This window comes from Phoca vitulina, unplaced genomic scaffold (genome assembly GCF_004348235.1).
Source record: "Phoca vitulina isolate PV1807 unplaced genomic scaffold, GSC_HSeal_1.0 scaffold36, whole genome shotgun sequence".
Taxonomy (NCBI): Eukaryota; Metazoa; Chordata; class Mammalia; order Carnivora; family Phocidae; genus Phoca; species Phoca vitulina.
The window spans coordinates 12182007-12203600 of NW_022589739.1; the positions used below are offsets into that span (position 1 = coordinate 12182007).

General features: G+C 36.5%; 1 protein-coding gene across 5 annotated transcripts in view; it reads left to right on the forward strand.

The window, feature by feature from the left end:
• NUP98 (nucleoporin 98 and 96 precursor) overlaps nucleotides 1-21594 on the forward strand; it is a 122080-nt gene that overhangs the window by 36862 nt on the left and 63624 nt on the right. For all 5 annotated transcript variants that reach the window (XM_032426811.1, XM_032426815.1, XM_032426816.1 and 2 more), the window contains 3 exons: nucleotides 6256-6348; nucleotides 13108-13248; nucleotides 19032-19165. In XM_032426811.1, coding sequence (XP_032282702.1) covers nucleotides 6256-6348; nucleotides 13108-13248; nucleotides 19032-19165 — 368 coding nt within the window. The remainder of the gene's footprint in view (nucleotides 1-6255; nucleotides 6349-13107; nucleotides 13249-19031; nucleotides 19166-21594) is intronic.

Below are 21594 nucleotides of genomic sequence, written 5' to 3' on the forward strand. Positions count from 1 at the left end.
TGGCTCAGTTACAGAGTTTTACAGTTTTTCAGTGTTTTTGAATGGTCTTATAGTGTACTAGAGAAAGAGACTACATTAAGAATCTGTTAGAAGGTGATATGTTTTTACAGAAATGCATATGTGAAAGAAATAGGTACCAATTCCTAAATTTTTGTACTTAATTTTATTAATTAATTATTATTTTTAAAGATTTTATTTATTTGATAGAGATCACGAGCAGGGGAAAGGGCAGAGGGAGAAGCAGACTCCCCGCTGAGTAGGGAGCCTGATGTGGGACTCGATCCCAGGACCCTGGGATCATGACCTGAGCTGAAGGTAGACACTTAACCAACCAAGCCACCCAGGCGCCCTTATTTATTTTTTTAATGAAGATTTTATTTATTTATTTATTTATTTATTTGAGAGAAAGAGAGAGGGAGAAGGAAGCTCCCCACTGAGCATGGAGCCTGGTGTGCAGCTCTATCCCAGGACCCTGGGATCATGACCTGAGTCGAAGGCAGACGCTTAATCGACTGAGCCACCCAGGCGCCCTCGATTTGATTTTTTAAAAGATTTATGTGTTTATTTTAGAGAGAGAACATGAGCGCGGGGAGAAGGGTGTTGAGGGAGAGGGAGAGAGAGTCCCCAAGCAGACTCCGTGCTGAGTGACCCAGAGATCATGACCTGAAGTGAAACCAAGAGTTCACGCTTAACTAACTGCACCACCCAGGTGCCCCTTTAATTTGATTTTTTTAACCTTTTTTGTTGTGTTGCTCACTCACTCCTAGTAGTGATTATCATTTCAACTATTAATTCTTTTTGATTATGAAAGAGTGGTTTTGAGGCATTGGGCTTGGTTAGCATGGGTATCTATTTTGAGTACTTGTTTATTTTATAAAATTAAGATGGGAAAGATATTTAAAGGTTAAATTAGAGTTTTTCAGTCTTTTTTCATCACTGTCACTCCTTCCCCCAAAAGCTTTGTAATCTTCTTCTCACCCTGTGAGATTTTAATACCGCATGTGTTCTGTTTATCTGTTTATGTACTGTGGCCCTTTGGAGGGCCATAAGCCATTGTATAGCTATGATTCATTTAGCCCCTCAAGAACCAATTTTCCCTTCCTTTGAAAATGCGTGTTTTTTGGTGCATGCTTCATGCTCAGAAAAAAACCAAACATTGTTTTTAGGTGGGTGCTTATATAGGCTAAAGTGATAAAATGGGCTAGACTTCTGAAATATGCTTGATGTTCTTCATCATTGCAAATTTCTGATTTGTTTGGAGATTTTGTTGTTGTTGTATAAATACATTTATATTCATGTTTGATGTTTTGAAAGTGAAAGATTTCATTTTTATCCAATATGCCTCACTAGCTTATGTGATGAATCTTAATTGTTCTAATTTTTTTTCCTTTTTTAATCCCCAGTTTTGACCTAGTGCCTGGCATAGAATAGGTACTCACTAAAACTTGGTTAAATGAATTAATGAGTGAATAAATGGGGCCCTAAGAGTAAGGATTCCTTCTAAGTCAGATGGGGGTTGCATGGTAGCAAGTTTTGTTCTACTCTTGGGTGAATTTAACATCCCATTACTACCCTTGAGGGATCCTATCTAAGTAAGGCTTTCTTTGATATTCTTGTTTTCTTGGGAAGCTGTCAACTTTGAGTTTGTGGACAGAGTCTTCTGATTTGGAAATAAGCCATATAACAAATCTGGAAATGGGGTAAGATTATACAAAGATTTAGAGCATCATTATATTGTTAGTCACACATCCATTACGGGATTTTGTTTCATTTGGCTGCTGATTAATTCACAGAGTTAAAGGTTGGGGTACCTGCTGCTACAGTTGGTGTTGTGAGATCCTTAAGTCATTCTTTAGAGTCATCAGCTTATTTTCTTAGTAAATGATTATTCCTGGGAGGGACGGGTTTAAGATTAAATGAGTATAAGATAGTGTCTGAATTTCCGAATGAATGGAGGAGTAGAATTGTTTCAGGAGAGGAACTACAGACAGTATGTCAACACTTGTGAGCAACAGTTTAAAAAGATTGCTTCTGGGACGCCTGGGTGGCTCAGATGGTTAAGCGTCTGCCTTCCGCTCAGGTCATGATCCCAGCCCACATCAGGCTACCTGCTCAGTGGGGAGCCTGCTTCTCCCTCTCCCTCTGCCTGCCGCTCCCCCTGCTTGTGCTCTCTATCTCTCTGACAAATAAATAAAATCTTTAAAAAAAAATAAAAATAAAAAGATTGATTCTTTGGGTATTGATAAGATGGTGCTGGGCAATAAATCAGTGATTCTTCCATACTATATGGTTAAGTGGACAGTTAAGGAGCTATTTGTATACTTAAACATTTTTTTTTTTTTTAAAGCTCATTTTTCTAAATTGCGATATAATTGAAATATAACAGTAGTTTCAGGCGTAGGACATATGATTTGGTATTTCTGCCGAATCATATAAGACTAGTTAACATGTTACTAACATGTTAACATGTTAACAGTAAGACTAGTTAACATGTTACCGTACGTAGTTATACGTTTTTCTTGTGTGTATGATGAGAACTTTTAGGATTACTATTTTAGCAACTTTCAAATATGCAAGACGGTATTAACTATCGTCACCATGCTGTACATTACATCCCCATGACTTATTTATTTTATAACTGGAAGTTTGTACCTTTAGATCCCCTTTCACCCATTTCACCCATCCCCCCATCACCTTCTTCTGGCAACCACCAATCTATTGTCTGTATCTATAAGCTGTTTTTTTGTGTGTGTTTTATAAGATTACACATACAAGTGAGATCCTGCAGTATTTGTCTTTCTCTGTATGGCTTATTTCACTTAGCATAATGCTTTCAAATTCCATCCATGTTGTCACAAATGGCAAGATTTCATTGTCCTTTACAGCTGAATAATAATAATCCATTATATGTATATATCACATTTTTATCCATTTATCCATCAATGGCTGTTTAGGTTATTTCCTGTATTTTGGCTATTGTAAATAATGCTGCAGTGAATATGGGGGTGCGTGTCTTCCTGGGTTAGTTTTTTAGTTTTCTTTGGATAAATACCCAGAAGTGGGATTGTTAGATCATATGGAATCTATATTTTTAATTTTTTTGAGGACCCTCCATACTCTTTCCCACAGTGTCTACACCAATTTACATGCTCACCAGTGGTGCACCAAGGGTTCCCTTTTCTCCACATTTTTACCAACACTTGTTATTTTTTGTCTTTTTGATAATAGCCATTCTAATAGGTGTGAGGTGATAACCTCGTTGTGGTTTTGATTTGCATTTCCCTGATGATTAATGATGTGGAGCATCTTTGCATATGTCTTTTGGCCATCTGTATGTCTTCTTTGTAAAGAGAACAACTCAGATCCTCTGCCCATTTTTAATTAGATTGTGTTTTTGCTACTGGATTGAGTTCTTTATGTATTTTGGATATTAACCTCTTATCAGATCTATGATTTGCAAATATTTTCCCCTATTCAGTAGGTTACCTTTTCATTTTGTTGATGGTTTCCTTTGCTGTACAGAAGCTTTTTAGTTTGATGTAGTCCCAGTTGTTTCTTTCTGCTTTTGTTGCCTTTGCTTTTGGTGTCACATCCAAAAAATCATTGCCAAGACAGATTTTTTTTTTAATTAACATATAATGTATTATTTGTTTCAGGGGTACAGGTCTGTGATTCATCAGTCTTACACAATTCACAGCGCTCGCCGTAGTACATACCCTCCCCAGTGTCCATCACCCAGCCACCCCATCCCTCCCACCCCTCTCCACTCCAGCAACCCTCAGTTTGTTTCCTGAGATTAAGAGTCTCTTATGGTTTGCCTCCCTCTCTGGTTTTGGCCAAGACAGATATTAAGGAGCTTAATGCCCATGTTTTCTTCTAGGGGTTTTATACTTTCACGTCTTAGAGTTCAAGTCTTTAATTTTTGTTTATGGTGTAAGATGGTGGTCCAGTTTCATTCTTTTGCTGTCCAGTTTTCCCAGCACCATTAATTGGAAAGACTGTCCTTCCCTATTGTATATGCTTAACTCCTTTGTTGTAAATTAATTGACCATTAATTAATCATCCTTAATTTTCATTTAAAAATTGTTTTGAAATAACAGAGTTGATCAACTTTTGTCAGTTAGAATCGGAGGAAATGTGTGGTATAAACAGTGTAAGTTGGGACTTATTTCCCTCGTGTGGGTTTGAGGTAGCTCACAAATATCTTATTTTCTGCTGTTTACTGGGCTGGAAGATCCTTTCTGGTTAAATTTTAACTCAAAAAGAAAAAGAGTATCTCCAAGTACATTTTTTCTGTTTTTTTCTCCTTCTTTAAAAAAAATTGTGCTTGAGTAGCAGTACTCCCATTTTGTGGCATAGCTATTAATTAGCACAATTGAAGAAAATTTTTAGTGAATGTATGATTTAAAATGTGTCAGATTATGTCAGATTCCATGCATTTTTAAGTGACATTAGAAATATATTTTCAAACTGTTTAAATTCTTTGCTTTCATTGAGATAATCCAGATATTGGCATGACTAACTATAACATTCTTAGTTGGTGATAGTGTCCTATATTTCAGGATACTCTCTTTACTCTGTTATCTTTCGTACTTGATCCCCTCCATGATACCTTTTAAAAAGACTTCTGAGTGTTCCATGAACAAGGTTTGCTGGCCAGTGATTGATTTTTTTTTTCCCCCTCTTATCAAGAGATTAATGATGGGACGCCTGGCTGGCTCAGTCAGTAGAGCATGCAACTCTTTTTCTTTTATAAAGATTTATTTATTTATTTTAGAGAGAGCGTGCGCGCATGTGCACTCCATTGAGTTGGGGGAGGAGCAGAGGGAGAGAATCCTCAAGCAAACTCCCCTCCAAGTGCGGAGCCCAACGCAGGGCTTGATCCCACAACCCATGAGATGACCTGAGCCGAAACGAAGAGTCAGATGCTCAACTGACTGAGCCACCCAGGTGCCCCTGGAGCATGCAACTCTTGATCTCGGGGTCTTGAGTTCGAGCCCAATGTTGGGTGTAGAGATTCTTTAATGATTAAAATCTGTATTTAAAAAAAAAAAAGATTAATGATATGCTGATTGGATGTTTTGTTGATATTTAGCTACAAAAGGAGTGCAGAAACTTCGTGGACATACCTGAACAAAAGGGAAATAATAGCAATAATGCAGTAGAGGTGTCTTTTGGTGAAACCTGTGGATTTTCAAGGGGAATCATAGGATTTTCTCTAGATGGGAGGTCATAGTGAAGGAGGATGATTTCTTTAACTCTCCATCATCTCTGATAATGAAACAGTTCAACCCAAGAAAAGTTATTTATAGATTATTTTCTCTTTTAATATCAGCTAGTTAAGTCCTTGAGTGCTCCTATGAGTTGATTGAGTATGACACCATTAAATTTCCTCCTGTGTGATCAGCCAGCCACACATTACTGCCCATACAAGGTTCATCTGTTCAAAACCAAAGCTACTGTGGAGATTTTTTTTTTTTTTTTAAAGATTTTATCCATTCATTTGACACAGAGAGAGAGATAGCTAGAGGAGGAACACAAGCAGGGGGAGTGGGAGAGGGAGAAGCAGGCTTTCTGCTGAGAGCAGGGAGCCCGATGTGGGACTTGATCCCCGGACCCTGGGAGCATGACCCGAGCTGAAGGCAGACGCCTAACGACTGAGCCACCCAGGCGCCCTACTGTAGAGATTTTTATAGGTAAATTTCTATTAGCAAGAACCTTTAGCTTCAGTAAAGTGTCTTTGAGATTGTCTTATTTTTAATATATATATATATTAAGGTTTATTTATTTAAGTAATCTCTACCCATTGTGGGGCTCAAATTCACGATGCTGAGATCAAGAGCCACGTGCTCTACTGACTGAGCCAGTTAGGCACCCCGACTGTCTTATTTTTAGTGAAAGTTTGAGGGAATGCATTTTTCTTCCATTAATTAGACATGAAAAATAGGTTTGAGGCTCTGAGTCTTACAAAGGGATTGTATATGCTCAAGCACAATCACTTTAATGGATATTATCCGGTATTGAATATTTCAAGTCTGAAACATAATTAAATAGGAAGATTTTGGGGTCTGTTTATAGGCATCAAAATTAAAATTCTTTAAAAAGGTTAAGTTAAGCTTACCATTTACAATTTCTAAATATTAATAACTGACAGGATGCAAAGCTTAGAGTCAGACTGCCTTTTTAAAAATTCCCTTGTATAGGAAATTGAGAGTTGTGTTAACAGTACAGTCCACTCATCTTTTGTCCTTCTAGGTTTTGGCACAAACACCAGTGGGAGTAGTATTTTTGGAAGTAAACCAGGACCTGGGACTCTGGGAACTGGGCTTGGTGCAGGATTTGGAACAGGTAAGGAACTGTACCATGAGATTTAGGAAGTAACACAGCTTGGCTTTCTAATTGCTGGAACTTAAGACCTGTTTGATCATATGCCTGGGAATAAGAGGACTAGATTTGCATTTTCACAAATGGACTTACAAAACATTCCCAGCAGTTTTGCTTTACCAGGTTTTAAAACATTTGGACGTTTTATCTTAAAAGTTATATGCTCCCTTTCTATAAAATGTTTTTTTTTCTGATAGTCCTAGTCTATCTGGGATTTTTAGTATTTAATGTGAGACTTGTCATTATGATGGCATTATTAACTTTCAGTTCCCTTGTGCTGCCTTTGTAACAGGAAGGCATTTGAGACTTTGAACTGTTAATCAAGTAAGCTTTATTACCCTTATAGTAAGAGAGAGCAGTAAGAGCATTAGTTGAAGTAATTAGCAAATACTCTGAGGTTTTAATAAGGTCTGTGCATACCTCTCAGTTCTTTCCACCTTGATGTAGAGCTGTCATACCTTTGTCTCTGTTCCTACTATTGATAATTTATTTTTTAGTGCCTTTGAAGACATTGACCCTTCTGCCTGCCAAACTGTTTTAAGCAATATGAGAGTGGTAGTGGTCATAAATGAATAACAGCATGTACAGTTCCAACAAGGTTGTTAAAGCATATAGTTTTGTCTGTTTCCCAAGTCATCTGACCGTGGGTGTGTGGTCATTTAGTAGCAAACCATTTATTTCCATGGTCTCTGCTTCCACTATCCAGTTATCTGTTGTCTTTGCTACTAGGCTCTGATCACTTATCTTTCATCTCTCTCTCTCTCTCTCTTTTTTTTTTAAGATTTTACTACTCAGCAATCTCTATACCCAATGTGGGGCTTGAACCCACAACCCTGAGATCAAGAGTTGTAGTTGTATGCTCCACCAACTCAGCCAGCCAGGCACCCCTGTCCTTTCCTTTTTAATAGAACCTCATTTTATACTCTATGAACTATTTCCTTCCATTTTCTTTTTTATTTTTTTTATTTTATTTTTTTTATTTTTATTTTTTTAAAGATTTTATTTATTTATTTGAGACAGAGAGAATGAGAGCACATGAGATGGGGGAGGATCAGAGGGAGAAGCAGGCTCCCCGCCGAGCAGGGAGCCCGATGCGGGACTCGATCCAGGGACTCCAGGATCATGACCTGAGCCGAAGGCAGTCGCTTAACCAACTGAGCCACCCAGGCACCCCATTTTCTTTTTTAAATAAAAGATATAAGTGCTTTAAAAAAAATTCAACAATACAGAAGTATGATAAGTCAACGTATATCAGTTGTGAAGTAACAGCTATTGAAAGTTTGGCGTGTTCTTGTCAGACTCCTTTACATTTTATACGTTTTTTTCATTTTATACATTTTTCAAATGTGTACAAACACATACAGTTGTACATGTGTGTTTTATGTATTTTCTATTATCTTCTTAAATAGAAACCATATCCTCCATGAGTGGTTTTTTTAAACCAAAGGCTGAGGTACGTTAGTTGGATGTAATAGTTATATAGTGGGCTGCAAACAGCATTTAAGGAAAAAAATAATAGAATGGGAAACTCATTTACAAAGTAAGGTTAAATATCATTTAATTTTTGTTTTAGTTGTGTGTGTGTGTGTGTTATGGGTCTCCGTGTATTTCATATTGTGTGCTACAGTCAAAAATGTTTCAAACTGAAAGCAACTGCCTTACATGGTATTCTGTATTTCATTTTTTCATTTCCCATGACATTTTGGGCATATAGTTTTTTCTTTGGTCAGTATATATATAGATCTGACTTATTCTTTAAAAATAACTGTTTGGTATTCCATTGTGTATATATGTGCGTATATACACATGACACATAAATACATACACCTAACATAATTCAGTTTTCCCCTTTTAGTAGACATTTGAGTTATTTGATATTAGCAATGCAATAGTGAAGATCTTTGTTACATAATTTTGTATGTGTTAGTATTACTGTGGGATTGATCGTTGGAATTGGGTCAGAAGATACACACATTTTGAATTTTGGTCAGTCTTGCTAATTTGCCTTCCAAAAAGAATGCCAATTGAATTTTTGCTCTCATTGTATTAAAGTGCTCATTTTCCCCATACTTTTCCATATTGTTGGACTTTTTCATCTTTACATGCATGATAGTGGAAATTGGTGTATTCTGATTTGCACTTCACTGATTACTGATGAAGGATACCCTTATGTATGTTTACTGGCCATTTGAATCTTAATTCCTTATTCATAATATTTGATCATTGTTTCTTCATCTATTTTTGAGAGAGCTTTATATATTGTGGATATTAACTCTTTTGGGTTGTATGGTAGAGTTTTATTTGAACTTTTTAACTTATCCAAATTCTATCACATATATTTTACAAGAAATAAAAATTAAAAAGCTGTAGTTTTTTGTGTAGTGTGAACCCTAAACTTAAGCAGAATATGTCATCTGACATCAGTGTTCTTTTCTAATCCTGGAGGTAAAATTAGCTTTGGCGTGGGCAAATTACAAGCTTTTTCAAGGGTAATTTTGACCAACCTAGACAGTTTGTGAACCATAAACCTAAAGCTCAGGTAAGACGCTACTTTAGTGTCTGTTACAGATATTTCCACCAAGTGTTTAAGTTTACCATTTAATTTTATGGTATCGTCATGTTCAAGTTTTATTTTATTTTTATTTTACTTTTTTTAAAGATTTTATTTATTTATTTGACAGAGAGAGACACAGAGAGGGAACACAAGCAGGGGGAGTGGGAAAGGGAGAAGTAGGCTTCCCGCGGAGCAGGGAGCCAGATGCAGGGCTCGATCCCAGGACCCTGGGATCATGACCTGAGCCGAAGGCAGACGCTTAACAACTGAGCCACCCAGGAGCTCCACATGTTTTATTTTTATGTGGTTAAAGTTGTCATTCTTTCCTTTTTGGCTTCTAGGTCTTGCAGGTTATTAGCAGTGCCTTCTCCTATAGTCCCAAGTTATGTAATGTCGTATAGCTTTTTCTAATGCTATCATCATCTCTTCCACGATAATGTAATTTCTCAGCCTTTTTATTTATTTGAATATGTTCAGTTTTCCTTAAGTAATTCTACCTCAGAGACAACAGATAACATTTTTACTGCTGTAATATATCCCTCATTCATGCTTTGTTTGTATAAACTAAAACCCAAATACAATCAGTAAAGAATTTTACACCTCCAACCTTAGCAGCAATAGATCATGTAGGGAAATGAAAGTTCTGTGAACCACCATGCATACACTGTTGGAATTCTTTGATGGTCACCTCTGCTAAAGCAGACTTTAGGCTTTGAGAGCAGTGTGTCTTGAGATGTTATATGTAAATACCCACGTTCATGAACTCTGCATTTCATGGTATCACAAGTAGAATAGCACTGTAGCTTTGGGTGATGTCTTTTTGGGGCACTAGCTAAGTGGGTATTCTGTGCACCTTTTTTTTTGAGTGATGGAGATTCATACTCCTTTTATTTTGAGTGATAGAGATTCAGACTCCTACCTCAGCAAAGGTAAAATTTCCTATAACAAATTTTCCTATAAAACATTTTATGTTATTCTTTGGTGTGTGATATTTTCCCACCTGATGTGCTCGGACTAAGGAACACTCATTAAATCATGGGAGTATAAGTTTCTGATTTGTCAGTGATATTAACTGTCATTGGCACTATCAATAGTATGGCATTTTCTCGGTAGTTACTTGGTAATATTAAGAAATTTTAGTTCTTGGGGCGCGTGGGTGGCTCAGATGGTTAAGCGTCTGCCTTCAGCTCAGGTCATGATCCCAGAGTCCTGGGATCGAGTCCCACGTTGGGCTCCCAGCTCAGTGGAGAGTCTGCTTCTCCCTCTCCCTCTGCCTCTGCCTCTCCACGTTCATGCTCTCTCTCTGTATCTCTTTGTCTCAAATGAATAAATAAAATCTTTTTAAAAAAAAAAAAAGAAATTTTAGTTCTTAAAAATTTTCCATGAAGTAATAAGTTTAAGGGTACATGTAGTAAAGTTCATTGTTGCTAAGGTATACGCAGAAAAATTTACCCAAAGTAATAGATACCATAAATAAAATTAAATTTTAATGTTTATTAGAAGATCTCAAAAGGAATATAACCATTTTCGCTTTTCTCTTGAGTATCCTTGGAGTTTCTAGGGCCACTATTACCATGGTGCTCCCCATATATCTGCTTTATGATTCCTACAACTAATTATAAATACACCACATTTTATAAATTGACATCTTCCATCAGAGTGTCCCTTAACTTGTGGACTATTAGTAGGTCCTTTCATTAAGCATAAAAATTCATTTACATAATAGGAGATAGCTCTGGATAAAATGCGTATTTTTTTGTTAATAAATTGCAACAGTATGCAGATAGGTCACTTTATGACAGTCTCTTTCCAGGTCACCTGAACCTCCCAGTGCCTTTTTTATTCTTTTTTGGCTTATTGAAGTAACAGTGGTTTTTAGACTGTTTCATGGTTCTTCATCAAGGACTGCTACAAAGGTGAGGGAAATACACACCCATCCAGATGAGAAATTTTTGTCCATTTTATTTTTTTATTTTTTTAAAAAGATTTCATTTATTTGTGAGAGAGAGAGAGAGTGCGCACAACAGGGGGAGCAGGCAGAGAGAGAAGCGGGCTCCCCACTGAGCAAGGATCCTGATGTTGGACTTGATCCCAGGAACCTGGGATCATGACCTGAGCCAAAGGCAGATGCTTAACTGACTGAGCCACTCAGGCGTCCCTGTCTGTTTTATATATTTGGGTTTCTTCTAAGTTTTTGTTCAGGGGGTAAAGAGGTATTTGTTACCTGGAAAAATAAAGAATTCTGAAATTTGTACTGTAAACTATGTCCTTCAAGGAAGTAATTTCAGTTTTTCTTGGAATTTTCACCAATTTCTAATGGTTTGCAACTTTATTTATTTATTTATTAAAGATTTTATTTATTTGTATGACAGAGAGAGACACAGCGAGAGAGGGAACACAAGCAGGGATAGCGGGAGAGGGAGAAGCAGGCTTCCCGCTGAGCGGGGAACCCGATGGGGGGCTTGATCCCAGTACCCTGGGATCATGACCTGAGCCGAAGGCAGATGCTTAAGGACTGAGCCACCCAGGTGCCCCTGGTTTGCAACTTTAAAAGGAGTCTTATTTCCTATTCTAAGGCTGGGCTTTGGGAGAAATAATCCCTTCGCTACATTGTTGTCTTGTTATTAATGAGGTTATACAGTTAAGGAATGTTTTGTCCATTCAGTAGTTACCCTCACTAATTTATATTGTATGGATTCTCTGAGTATAGACTTCCTGTCTTTTTTTTTTATCGTAAAGCAGTTCATATTCGATTTTTTTTTTTTTTTTAAGATTTTACTTATTTTAGAAAGAGAGTGCAAGCAGGTGCAGAGGGGGAGAGAGAGAGAATCTCAAGCAGGCTCCACACTGAGTGCAGAGCCCAGTGGGGGGGCTCAATTTCACAACTCTGAGATCATGACCTGAGCTGTGAAATCAAGTCTCGGAAGCTTAACTGAGCCACCCAGGTGTCCCTCGATATTTTTGACCTCTAAGTATTATATCTTTGAAATGATTTTATCATTCAAGATGCATTGTTGCGTTAAAAGGAACTTTAGATCTTCTAAATTGCCAGTAACTTTTTGAGGAGGAGGTGATGGAAATTTTTAAAAAATTTTTATGCCAATAATTTATTCTAAATAAATTCGTCCCATTTTCACTGCCACAACAAGATCCATAAGCAAGATTCATTAGGCTTTAAAACATAAGTTTCTGCAGTGGGTTTCCCCTTGGTGAAAATAAGTTTTTATTCCATCCGGTCTGATTCATGATGAAACTTGAGTCTGCTCAGTAAGCACATCACAAGGCATTTAGCTTTTCTTTTCTTTTCTTTTTTTTTTAAGTTTTATTATTTAAGTAATCTCTGTACTCCAAGTGGGACTCTAACTCATGACCACAAGATCAAGAATTGCACTCTCTTCTAACTAAGCCAACCAGGTGCCCCCATTTAGCTTTTTATAAAACAAAACGTTTGTCTTGGTGTAGTTTGCATGAGATGGTATATTTGAAAGTATTACTTTTGCTGTTCAAAGAAGATGTATTGGGTTTGGTTTTCTATAGTTTAGCCTATAAGTTAGTCAAAAAGATGACATTGTGTTTGGTTCATCTGCATATTTTGACTTGCAAATACTGAGATTTAAGGAGACTTGATTATTTTTTAATTCTTTCAAACTCTATTTCTATAGTGTAACAGCTAAGAACCCTGATTGTATTGTCAGATGCACCAATGTTTGAACCTCATTTTCACCATTTACTACATTCGTGACATTGAACTGATTACTAAACCCTCAGTTTTCTCATCTGTTAAATGTGGATATTTCCTACTTCAGGCTTATGAAGATTAAGTGAGATACTAGCTAATATTTAATGAGTATTAGTATCTACCAGTCCTTTTGTAAATACTTAATATGTGTTTATTCATTTTAACCTTAGGATAGATATCTGTGTATTACTATCTCATGTTATAGTTGAGGAAACTGAAGCACAGTGAGGTTAAGTATTTTGCCTCTGATGTATATAATGTACTCAGCACAGTACCTGGCAATAATTAGCATTTACTGTATTACATACTCTTGTTGAAATGAGTGGTCATTATGAAGTTTCCAAATGTATTATATTTTTAAGTAACTGACCTCTGGCATAACATTCAAAGGATCTCCTGTGGCGCTTTTTCTTTCCTCTTGTCTCCATAGCTCTTGGTGCTGGACAGGCATCTTTGTTTGGGAACAACCAACCTAAGATCGGAGGGCCTCTTGGTACAGGAGCCTTTGGGGCCCCTGGATTTAATACTACGACAGCCACTTTGGGCTTTGGAGCCCCCCAGGCCCCAGTAGGTAAGTGTGAGTCACTTTAGAAGGCTTTACTCAGTATATTTCTTGCTAATACTTGACTTGGTGACCTGATTTTCCTCCCAGTCCATCCCACCCCTACCAAAGCAGTACACAGACGCACATCATTAAACAGTCATGTGGTGCAGAAGCGCTTGTGATGGATCCTGGCCTTTTCCACTTCCCCACTCCCGTGCCTCGTCCCCTAAAGAGACTGCTTTGTTATGGCCACTTTGTTTCCTGGTATATAGTTAAGTTCCTATCTCTAAATGATGTGCTTATGTTGCTTTGTTTTGCTTTATTTATTAAGTCTTAAATAAATTTAACTTGTTAATGGTAGATGAGAAATAGAGCTCACTTATCACCTACTTCTGTGTTCTTTATTCACTTCTCCTAATATAGCTATGTTACTAAATACCCTAAGTTTAGTTTTATCTACTGGAGTGTTTTTCATACTTCATTCATTTGAATACCCTTTCCTAGTTTTTGCCCTCTCTGCCTCCTACATCTGTCATTATTTTTAAATTAAAATTAACTTTTTAGCTTAAATACCTTTTTAAAAGAAATCTGTTCTATTGGAGATAAAAAACTGTTACCACCTGACATAAATAAGAGTAACTGAGTGAATGAGAGAGAGCAAGAGAAAGATGTACCATGAAGTTCATCTCCCATACTATCATGATCCGTGTACCACATTTGGATAAGCCTTTTGCAAATTTAAGCCGTGTCCCTACATACTTACTCTTGTTCTGTCAACTGAGAGTATTTCTTGAGTCCTCTTGATCAAGTAAGGGTATTAGTGCCCTTTCTTACCCTTCTTTTTTCCTCATTTCTTCTTTTGCCATCTTTATATTTTCATATTGAAAGTGATGATAATGTATTCTGTCCTATAATTATTACTGTCATCTTTTCTCTGATTAAAGAATAATTTAAAAGTTGTAAAGGTGAACACAGCATATTATTACAACTATGAAAACATTGCTGCCCAGCCACATACACACCTTTTTTATACAGCTTTTTCTTCTAGAATTTCTAATTCTTTTTTCCCCTTGGATTACCAGTCCTTATCACCTTCCTGAACTGGTCCAAATTCTTAAGGATGATATCAGAATTCTTTTACCCTGGATATGTCACTCATTGATCCCTCTGTCCTTCCTCCTGCAGCACTATGAACTCTGATTATTCCCTAGGCCTTCAGCATTGCTCTCAGTATTCCCTTCAGGGCTACTCAGTGGGAACTGCTCTGTCCTAGGTGTAGGTTTTTCCCTTTTATTTATTTCCTGAATTGTCTGGAATGTGTTTTTAAGTAAAGTGTATATGAAGGGTAAACTTCGATCACTTATAGGTCTGAAAATACCTTTTTTTGTTCCTCATGCTTTAATGTTATGGAATTCTAGTGTGAAAATAATTTATCCTCAGAACTTGGACTATATTCCTTGCATTAACCATTATGTGCTGTGAAGTCTAATGCTTTTCTGATTCTTGAGATGTGTTCAGCTACTACCCCCACAGGCATTTAGGATTGTCCCTTTGTCCTGAAATTTCACTGAATTGCTTATACCCTATCTTTTTTTTTTTTTAAGTTTTTTTTTTAGAGTGGGGGAGGGGCAAAGGGAGAAGGAGAGAGAATCTTAAGCAGGCTCCACACCCAGCCCAGAGCCCGACATGGGGCTCTGTCTCACAGCCCTGATCATGACCTGAGCCAAAATCAAGAGTCAGACAGTTAACCAGCTGAGCCACTCAGGTGCCCCCTTTCTAAATGCTTGATTTTTAAGCTGTGTTTCTACTTTTTAGGAGATTTCTGAATGTCTTCTAAATCATCATCGTTTTGAATTTTTTTTTTTTTTAAAGATTTTATTTATTTATTTGACAGAGAGAGAGATAGCGAGAGCCGGAACACAAGCAGGGGGAGTGGGAGAGGGAGAAGCAGGCTTCCTGCCGAGCAGGAAGCCCGATGTGGGACTCGATCCCAGGACCCTGGGATCATGACCTGAGCCGAAGGCAGACGCTTAACGACTGAGCCACCCAGGCGCCCATCGTTTTGAATTTTTATTTTCGACTTAGCAAGAATTCTTTCTCATTCTCTGAAAGTTCCTTTTCTCAAGCATCTGGTTCTTAGATGCAATTTTTTCTTGAAACTTTGTTAATTGGCATTAAAAAAATTTTTTTAGGACTTTTCTGTGCCTTAAATCTTCAGGATTATTTTTGCTTTGGTCCTACTCTTTAATGCTCTGTGATCTTTACCATTCATATTCAAGAATAAAATAATAAAAAGCTCACTGGCAGTTTATGTGTATGAGTAGAGCTTGTTTACCAGTAAGTTTCACTTTAAGGTAAGTAGTCCAGGAACCAGCTGTTATCCAAGGGTCCTCTGATTGTTATATTCTTAGCTCTGGGATGATGCAAGTACTGAAACGAGTTGCCCTTGTTCTTTCCATATGTTAACTTGGTTTCATCAGAGGGACACTCTCTGATGTTTGGCTTATCTGTTGAGGATCAGGGATTAGGAAGGATGAAGGTATGGGTGTTTGTATATGTACTTTGCATTGGTTCATCTCTCCTGCTTTCAGTCTCACTTCATCAAACTTGGTATCATTGAATCCCTAATCTTTCTGGGATTCTACAGGGCAGATATGCTCCACTTTGGGCTGTAATCCCCTATGAATGTACTCTAAGCTATCCTTTGCTCTGTCCTGCTTTGTCACTCATCTGTCCACTTCTTTCCCCTAGAAATTTGTTATATTTTCTCTTCTGTTCATTTGTTATGTCCCATTCTTTGTCATTGTGGGTTATATAGATATATTTTAATTTGTTTTAAACATAGATTTTACATAGGGGCACCTGGGTGGCTCAGTTGGTTAAGCATCTGCCTTTGGCTCAGGTCATGATCCCGGGGTCCTGGGATTGAGCCCTGCATCCGGCTCCTTGCTCATCGGGGAGTCTCCTTCTCCCTCTCCCTCTGCTCCTCCTTCCCGTTCGTGCATGCACACTCGCGCACTTTCTCTTTCTCCCTCTCACTCACTCACTCTCCTCTCAAATAAATAAATAAAATCTTTTTTAAAAAACAGATTTTACTTAGATCTTTGGTTTGGAGGTGAATTAGAATTCTAATTTGTGTGAACATTAGAATAAGCTTTATCATTAAAAGTGATATTTTCACTTTTATTTCTTTTCCTTAGTTTTATGGTATGTCCTCAGTAGAAGGACATACCATAAATATTGTAACCTGCCATTTTTACTTGGATAGTGTTTTGAGTAGTTTGGGTTTTTAAAAAATTTTTTTTTAAGTTTTATTTATTTAAGTAATTTCTACACCCAGCGTGGGATTTAAACTCAATCCTGAGATTAGGAGTAGCATGATCTTCTGACTGAGCCAGCCAGGCACCCCCTGAATGGTTTTTGATAATGCATCTTTTTCTGAAGTCAATTAAAAGTTCCTGATATAAGCATTTAATACTACAGTTACATATGGTACTGTTACCACATATTTAAAAGTAGCTATATTGCCTTTTAGAATGTACATCTTTGCATCATAGGATGTTAGTTGGAAGGTGCTTTAGAGCTTATGTGAGTCCTCTCTTACTGTGGGAGTTCTCAGTTACAGTTTTCCAAGTCAGTCTGGTCCATTGTTTTGTTCAGGTTGTTTAGAAACCAAAACATGCCTCCCTAGAATTCCCACTCAGTGGTTCTACTTTTACCTCCTAAGCTAAGCAAACCAGTCTGGTACAGTTTCTTTGCAGTAACCCTATTGTCTTTCTTCCAGATAAAATATCATCAGGTTTTTCTAATCTCAGACTTTATTTTTTATACTTTTTCCTGTGCCTTTAATCATTTGGTCATGATGTGGCTTTTCAGTATGTTTTCAAATTATTGTGACCGGAATTGACTATAACACAAATGGTAGCTTAACTAGTGCTTATGCTTGATTGTTCTCTTATTTTTCCTAACATACCAGCTCTCTTATCTATATTTTTAAATAATACAGTTGACTTAGAGAATATTTCATATTTAAGCATACAAAAATAAAAACATCCTGTTCACACACTTTCCTAATTACGTTTGGATTTGTTAAAGGAGTTCTTATTCTTTTGAGTAAGCCCAGATGGGGTGACCTATTATACTTGTTAATGATGGGATCAGCTGGTACATGTCAGTGTTATTTTTAATGCATAATTGCCTGTCAAGTAACAGACTGACTAGTGAATATTAGAATTCTTACAAAAACTTCCAGGTTTTCTTGAGTCTCCTTGAATAGTCCATAGAATAACATTTATGCTATTGTTGTGTGGCACTCTGTACTGAAGCTACTTTTTTATATTTTTTTTCCTCACTGATACTTAAATTGGATTTAGGAACATCATACAGATGATTTGCTATATGCTCTTTAAATTGACATCTCCTCTGGGTTTCACAGTCTTGAGCAGACTTGTACTCTCCCCTTATATATTAGCATACAGTTTTAGTATTTAATTAATACATCTGATTTTAAGAAAGCTTAATTTGACTAAGGTGGATTTACCCCTTTTTCGTTACTTAAGCTTTAGCTCTCTGTTCTGGGTTTGTTGTTGCTGCGCTGCTGTTGTGCTTTTTTTCTCCCTGTTGTATTAAAATTTTCCAAATGTTTTGTTTGAGGGATTCCTTCAATGTGTATTATCTTACTATGTTTTGGCATTAGCCTTGTTTTAAACACTTACAAAGGAAAAAAGTGTTTTAATCTCTAAAATTACTTAGGTGTGATTTGATTTTTTTTTTTTTTTAATCATTTGGAACTATTTTGCAAAGAGGTTTCTTCATCAATCAGGGTATAATGCAGATAGTTGTGGGGGTTTTCTTGTTTATTTTTTACTGTGTGTGATTATAGATCATCATTCCTTTTCTGTTCCCTAAATTCTCTGTGACTAATGACATGTTTTTACACTTTAAAAGAAAATTAGACTAATTGGAGTGATATTTTTTCTTTCAATTTTTACTTGAATATGAATATTAAATGTAAATAATAAACATAAGGACACCTTTACAGCCATTTTCATTTTTTGTATTCCACTTTCTTCCTCAATAGTCTTAGTATACTTAATATTTTTTATTCTGGAATTTTTACTTACTAAGTTAAATCAAAGATACTTCCTTATTTCCACCGTGAAACACATTGTCATTATTTTTAATAACTATTTAACCCACTATGTTGATGTATCATGATTTTTACAACTATTAATGTTGGGTATAGGTTGTTTTCAAGTCCTAACAATTATAGATAATATTTATTAAATATTTACAAACATTTCTTTGTTTCTAGTTTGTTTAAACCCTTGGGTTAAATTTCCATGATTGAAATGAGTAGGTTAAAAAATATAAAAACAGTATTTGCTTTATGTACTGTTATTGTTTCTTTTAGACAGAGTAAGTCAATTTATAATGTGTCTAGAAGTCAAAGACTATAATTCTTTTGATATAGCTGATACATATACAACTAATAGATAATGAGGTAGATATAAAATATTTCTTCAAGGTTGTTTAAATTGCATTTCATTGATTATTAGTGACAACAAACACCTAAGTAAAATTTTTTGTGTGTTGTCTTTTATGAAATGCTTCTTCGTATCTTTTACCCATTAGTTTATTTGGTTGTTGATTTTCTTCACAGTTTGCTCCTCTGGTCTCCACCAATAATGCCATTGAGTGAGTCTGAACATTTTGAAGACGTCTCCAAAATGATTCTGTGTTCTCTTGCTATAATTGCATTGGATCCCTGGACTGACATCTTCCTTTCTCTTTTCTTTTTTTTCAAAAAGCTTTGACAGATCCCAATGCTTCTGCTGCCCAGCAAGCTGTTCTCCAACAGCACATCAATAGTTTAACATACTCACCTTTTGGAGACTCTCCTCTCTTCCGGAATCCCATGTCAGACCCTAAGAAGAAAGAAGAGGTAAATTTAAGGATGCTTTTGTAAAGTTTATTCTCAGATCAAGAGAAACTAAATGTGGAGAATATAATTTCTTAATATATAGCCTAAGCAGAGTTAGGTGTAATTAAGTTTTTAAGACACATTATTTGTGCTTTTCACTGAGCCAGGAGATACATTATGTTTGCTGTATCTGGAAGGCAGCATGACAAAACAGTGAAATGAACACTGGACTAAGGGTGAGGGCTGAGACTTTTCAGTAACCCTGAAATAAGGCATATCTTATTATTCCCATTTTTATAGTTGAGCAAACTAAGGCTCAGAGAGGCTGATTTTCTGAAAATCATAATATTCTTAAGTGGCATATCAATATCTTTTCTCCTGGTTTCTACAGTTAACTTTGTCTTAATTTTTTATGCTCTAGTGTCAAAGAAATGATCTTCTGCTCACTGTGGTGTGGGTTAAAAGTAGGCTTTGGTCTGTTTAATCCTTGTGTTACCATGTACAATGAGCACGTCTTTCTGCTTCTGAATGTGTTTCTTCATCTGTAAAATGGGGATAGTAATACTCTTTAATCTTGAGAATTAAGTGAGATAATGCATACCTGGCTTATTTATAATAAGTTGGTTAGTCTACAGGTACTATTGCTCAGTTATTTATGTCATCTTGTTTTTCCCTCACTGGTTTTTTGAATTAACCCTATAACTAGATATAAAGATAAGATAGGAATCTAAAGTGCTTTTTAACATGCTGCATAAATACAAGTTTTGCTTAGATGAAAAGTTTGTGTGGGACATCTAGGTGGCTTGGTCAGTTAAGTGTCTGACTCTTGATCTCAGCTCAGGTCTTGATCTCAGGGTCATGAGTTCAAGCCCTGCATTGGGCTCCATGCTGGGCGTGGAGCCTACTTTAAAAAAGAAAAGAAAATTATGTGTTATTTGTACAGCATAATTATAGGCCTAAATATGTGCTAGTCACTGTGTTCAGTACTGAGGATACAAAATGAAAACAAGAACTTATCTTCTAAGAGTTTGCTATTTATTTAGTCAGGAAGACTGGATCTGTTAATATGTGTGTTTGTTTTTTTTTTTAAGATTTTATTTATTTATTTGACAGAGACAAAGCGAGAGAGGGAACACAAGCAGGGGGAGTGGGAGAGGGAGAAGCAGGCTTCCCGTGGAGCAGGGAGACCGATGCGGGGCTTGATCCCAGGACCCTGGGATCATCACCCAAGCCGAAGGCAGACGCTTAACGACTGAGCCACCCAGGCGCCCCTGTTAATGTGTTTAAATTTACTCAAGCTCAATACAGTAAATACGTAATAAAATAGCCCATTAGCGGATGAATGGATAAACAAAATGTGTGTGTGTGTGTGTGTGTGTGTGTATGTATGTATATATATATATATATGATGTCATTCAGCCATAAAAAGAAATGAAGTACTGATAACGTGCTACATACAACATGGGTGAACCTTGAAAACATTATGCTGGGTGAAAGAAGGCAGACACAAGAGGCCACATGATTCCATTCATATAAAATGCTTAGAATAGGCAAATTTATTGAGACACAGTAGATTCATGTTTGCCTAGGGAAACGAATTGGGAGGCACAACAATTCTTTTTGGAGTGAGGGGAATGTTCTGGACTTACATAGTGGTGATTCTTGCACAACTTAGTAGATATACTAAACCCCCCTGAGTAGTTTGCATTAAAATGGTGAATATTATGTTAAGGAAGAGCATAGATTTTTGGGTGAGTTTGATAAGGCTTTGCAAAAGAGGTAACATTTAACTTTTTTTGAGTATATATGGAGAAGTTGGTAGATCTAGGTTAAGACATTCCAAGCAGTGACACACAATTGTGAGAGATCACAAAAAAGATCTAGGAATGTTCATTGTTGCTGAAGTGTAAACAGTCTGCATTGTAAAGAGAAACATAAACTGTGACGGGGTTTTATATGTTAGACATTGTTGTTTCAAGTGGTTATATAATCCCATGTATAATGTTTAGTAGGAAAACAAATGTATAACATCCAGCAGATGTTACAGAAAATAATAAAGGTGCCATCAAAATCAACCTAAAGTCTTTAGTTGTATGTCTCTTCTACTAACTTGTAATTTCCTCAAAAATCAGGGAAAGTGATTTCATTATTTTTATTGCCAGTACTTAGTGTTTGACTGATGGCAACTACCAGTGTTTACTAAATGCTGAATAAATGCCAGCTAATAACCATTTTTTAAAGAGTGATTTGGATTCTACAGAAGTTGAGTATTCATGGTGCGTCTCAGTTTATTTTGAAGTTTAAGATTTTTGGTTTAGTTGAAAAATACACAGAGGTATCTAGTTGGATAAATGGCAAAGATATTTGAACTCTGTTCTTAAGATTTTTTTTTTTTAAGGCCAAATAATGCATTTGAGTTAAACTGGAATTTTCCTTGATGCTTTTGTTTT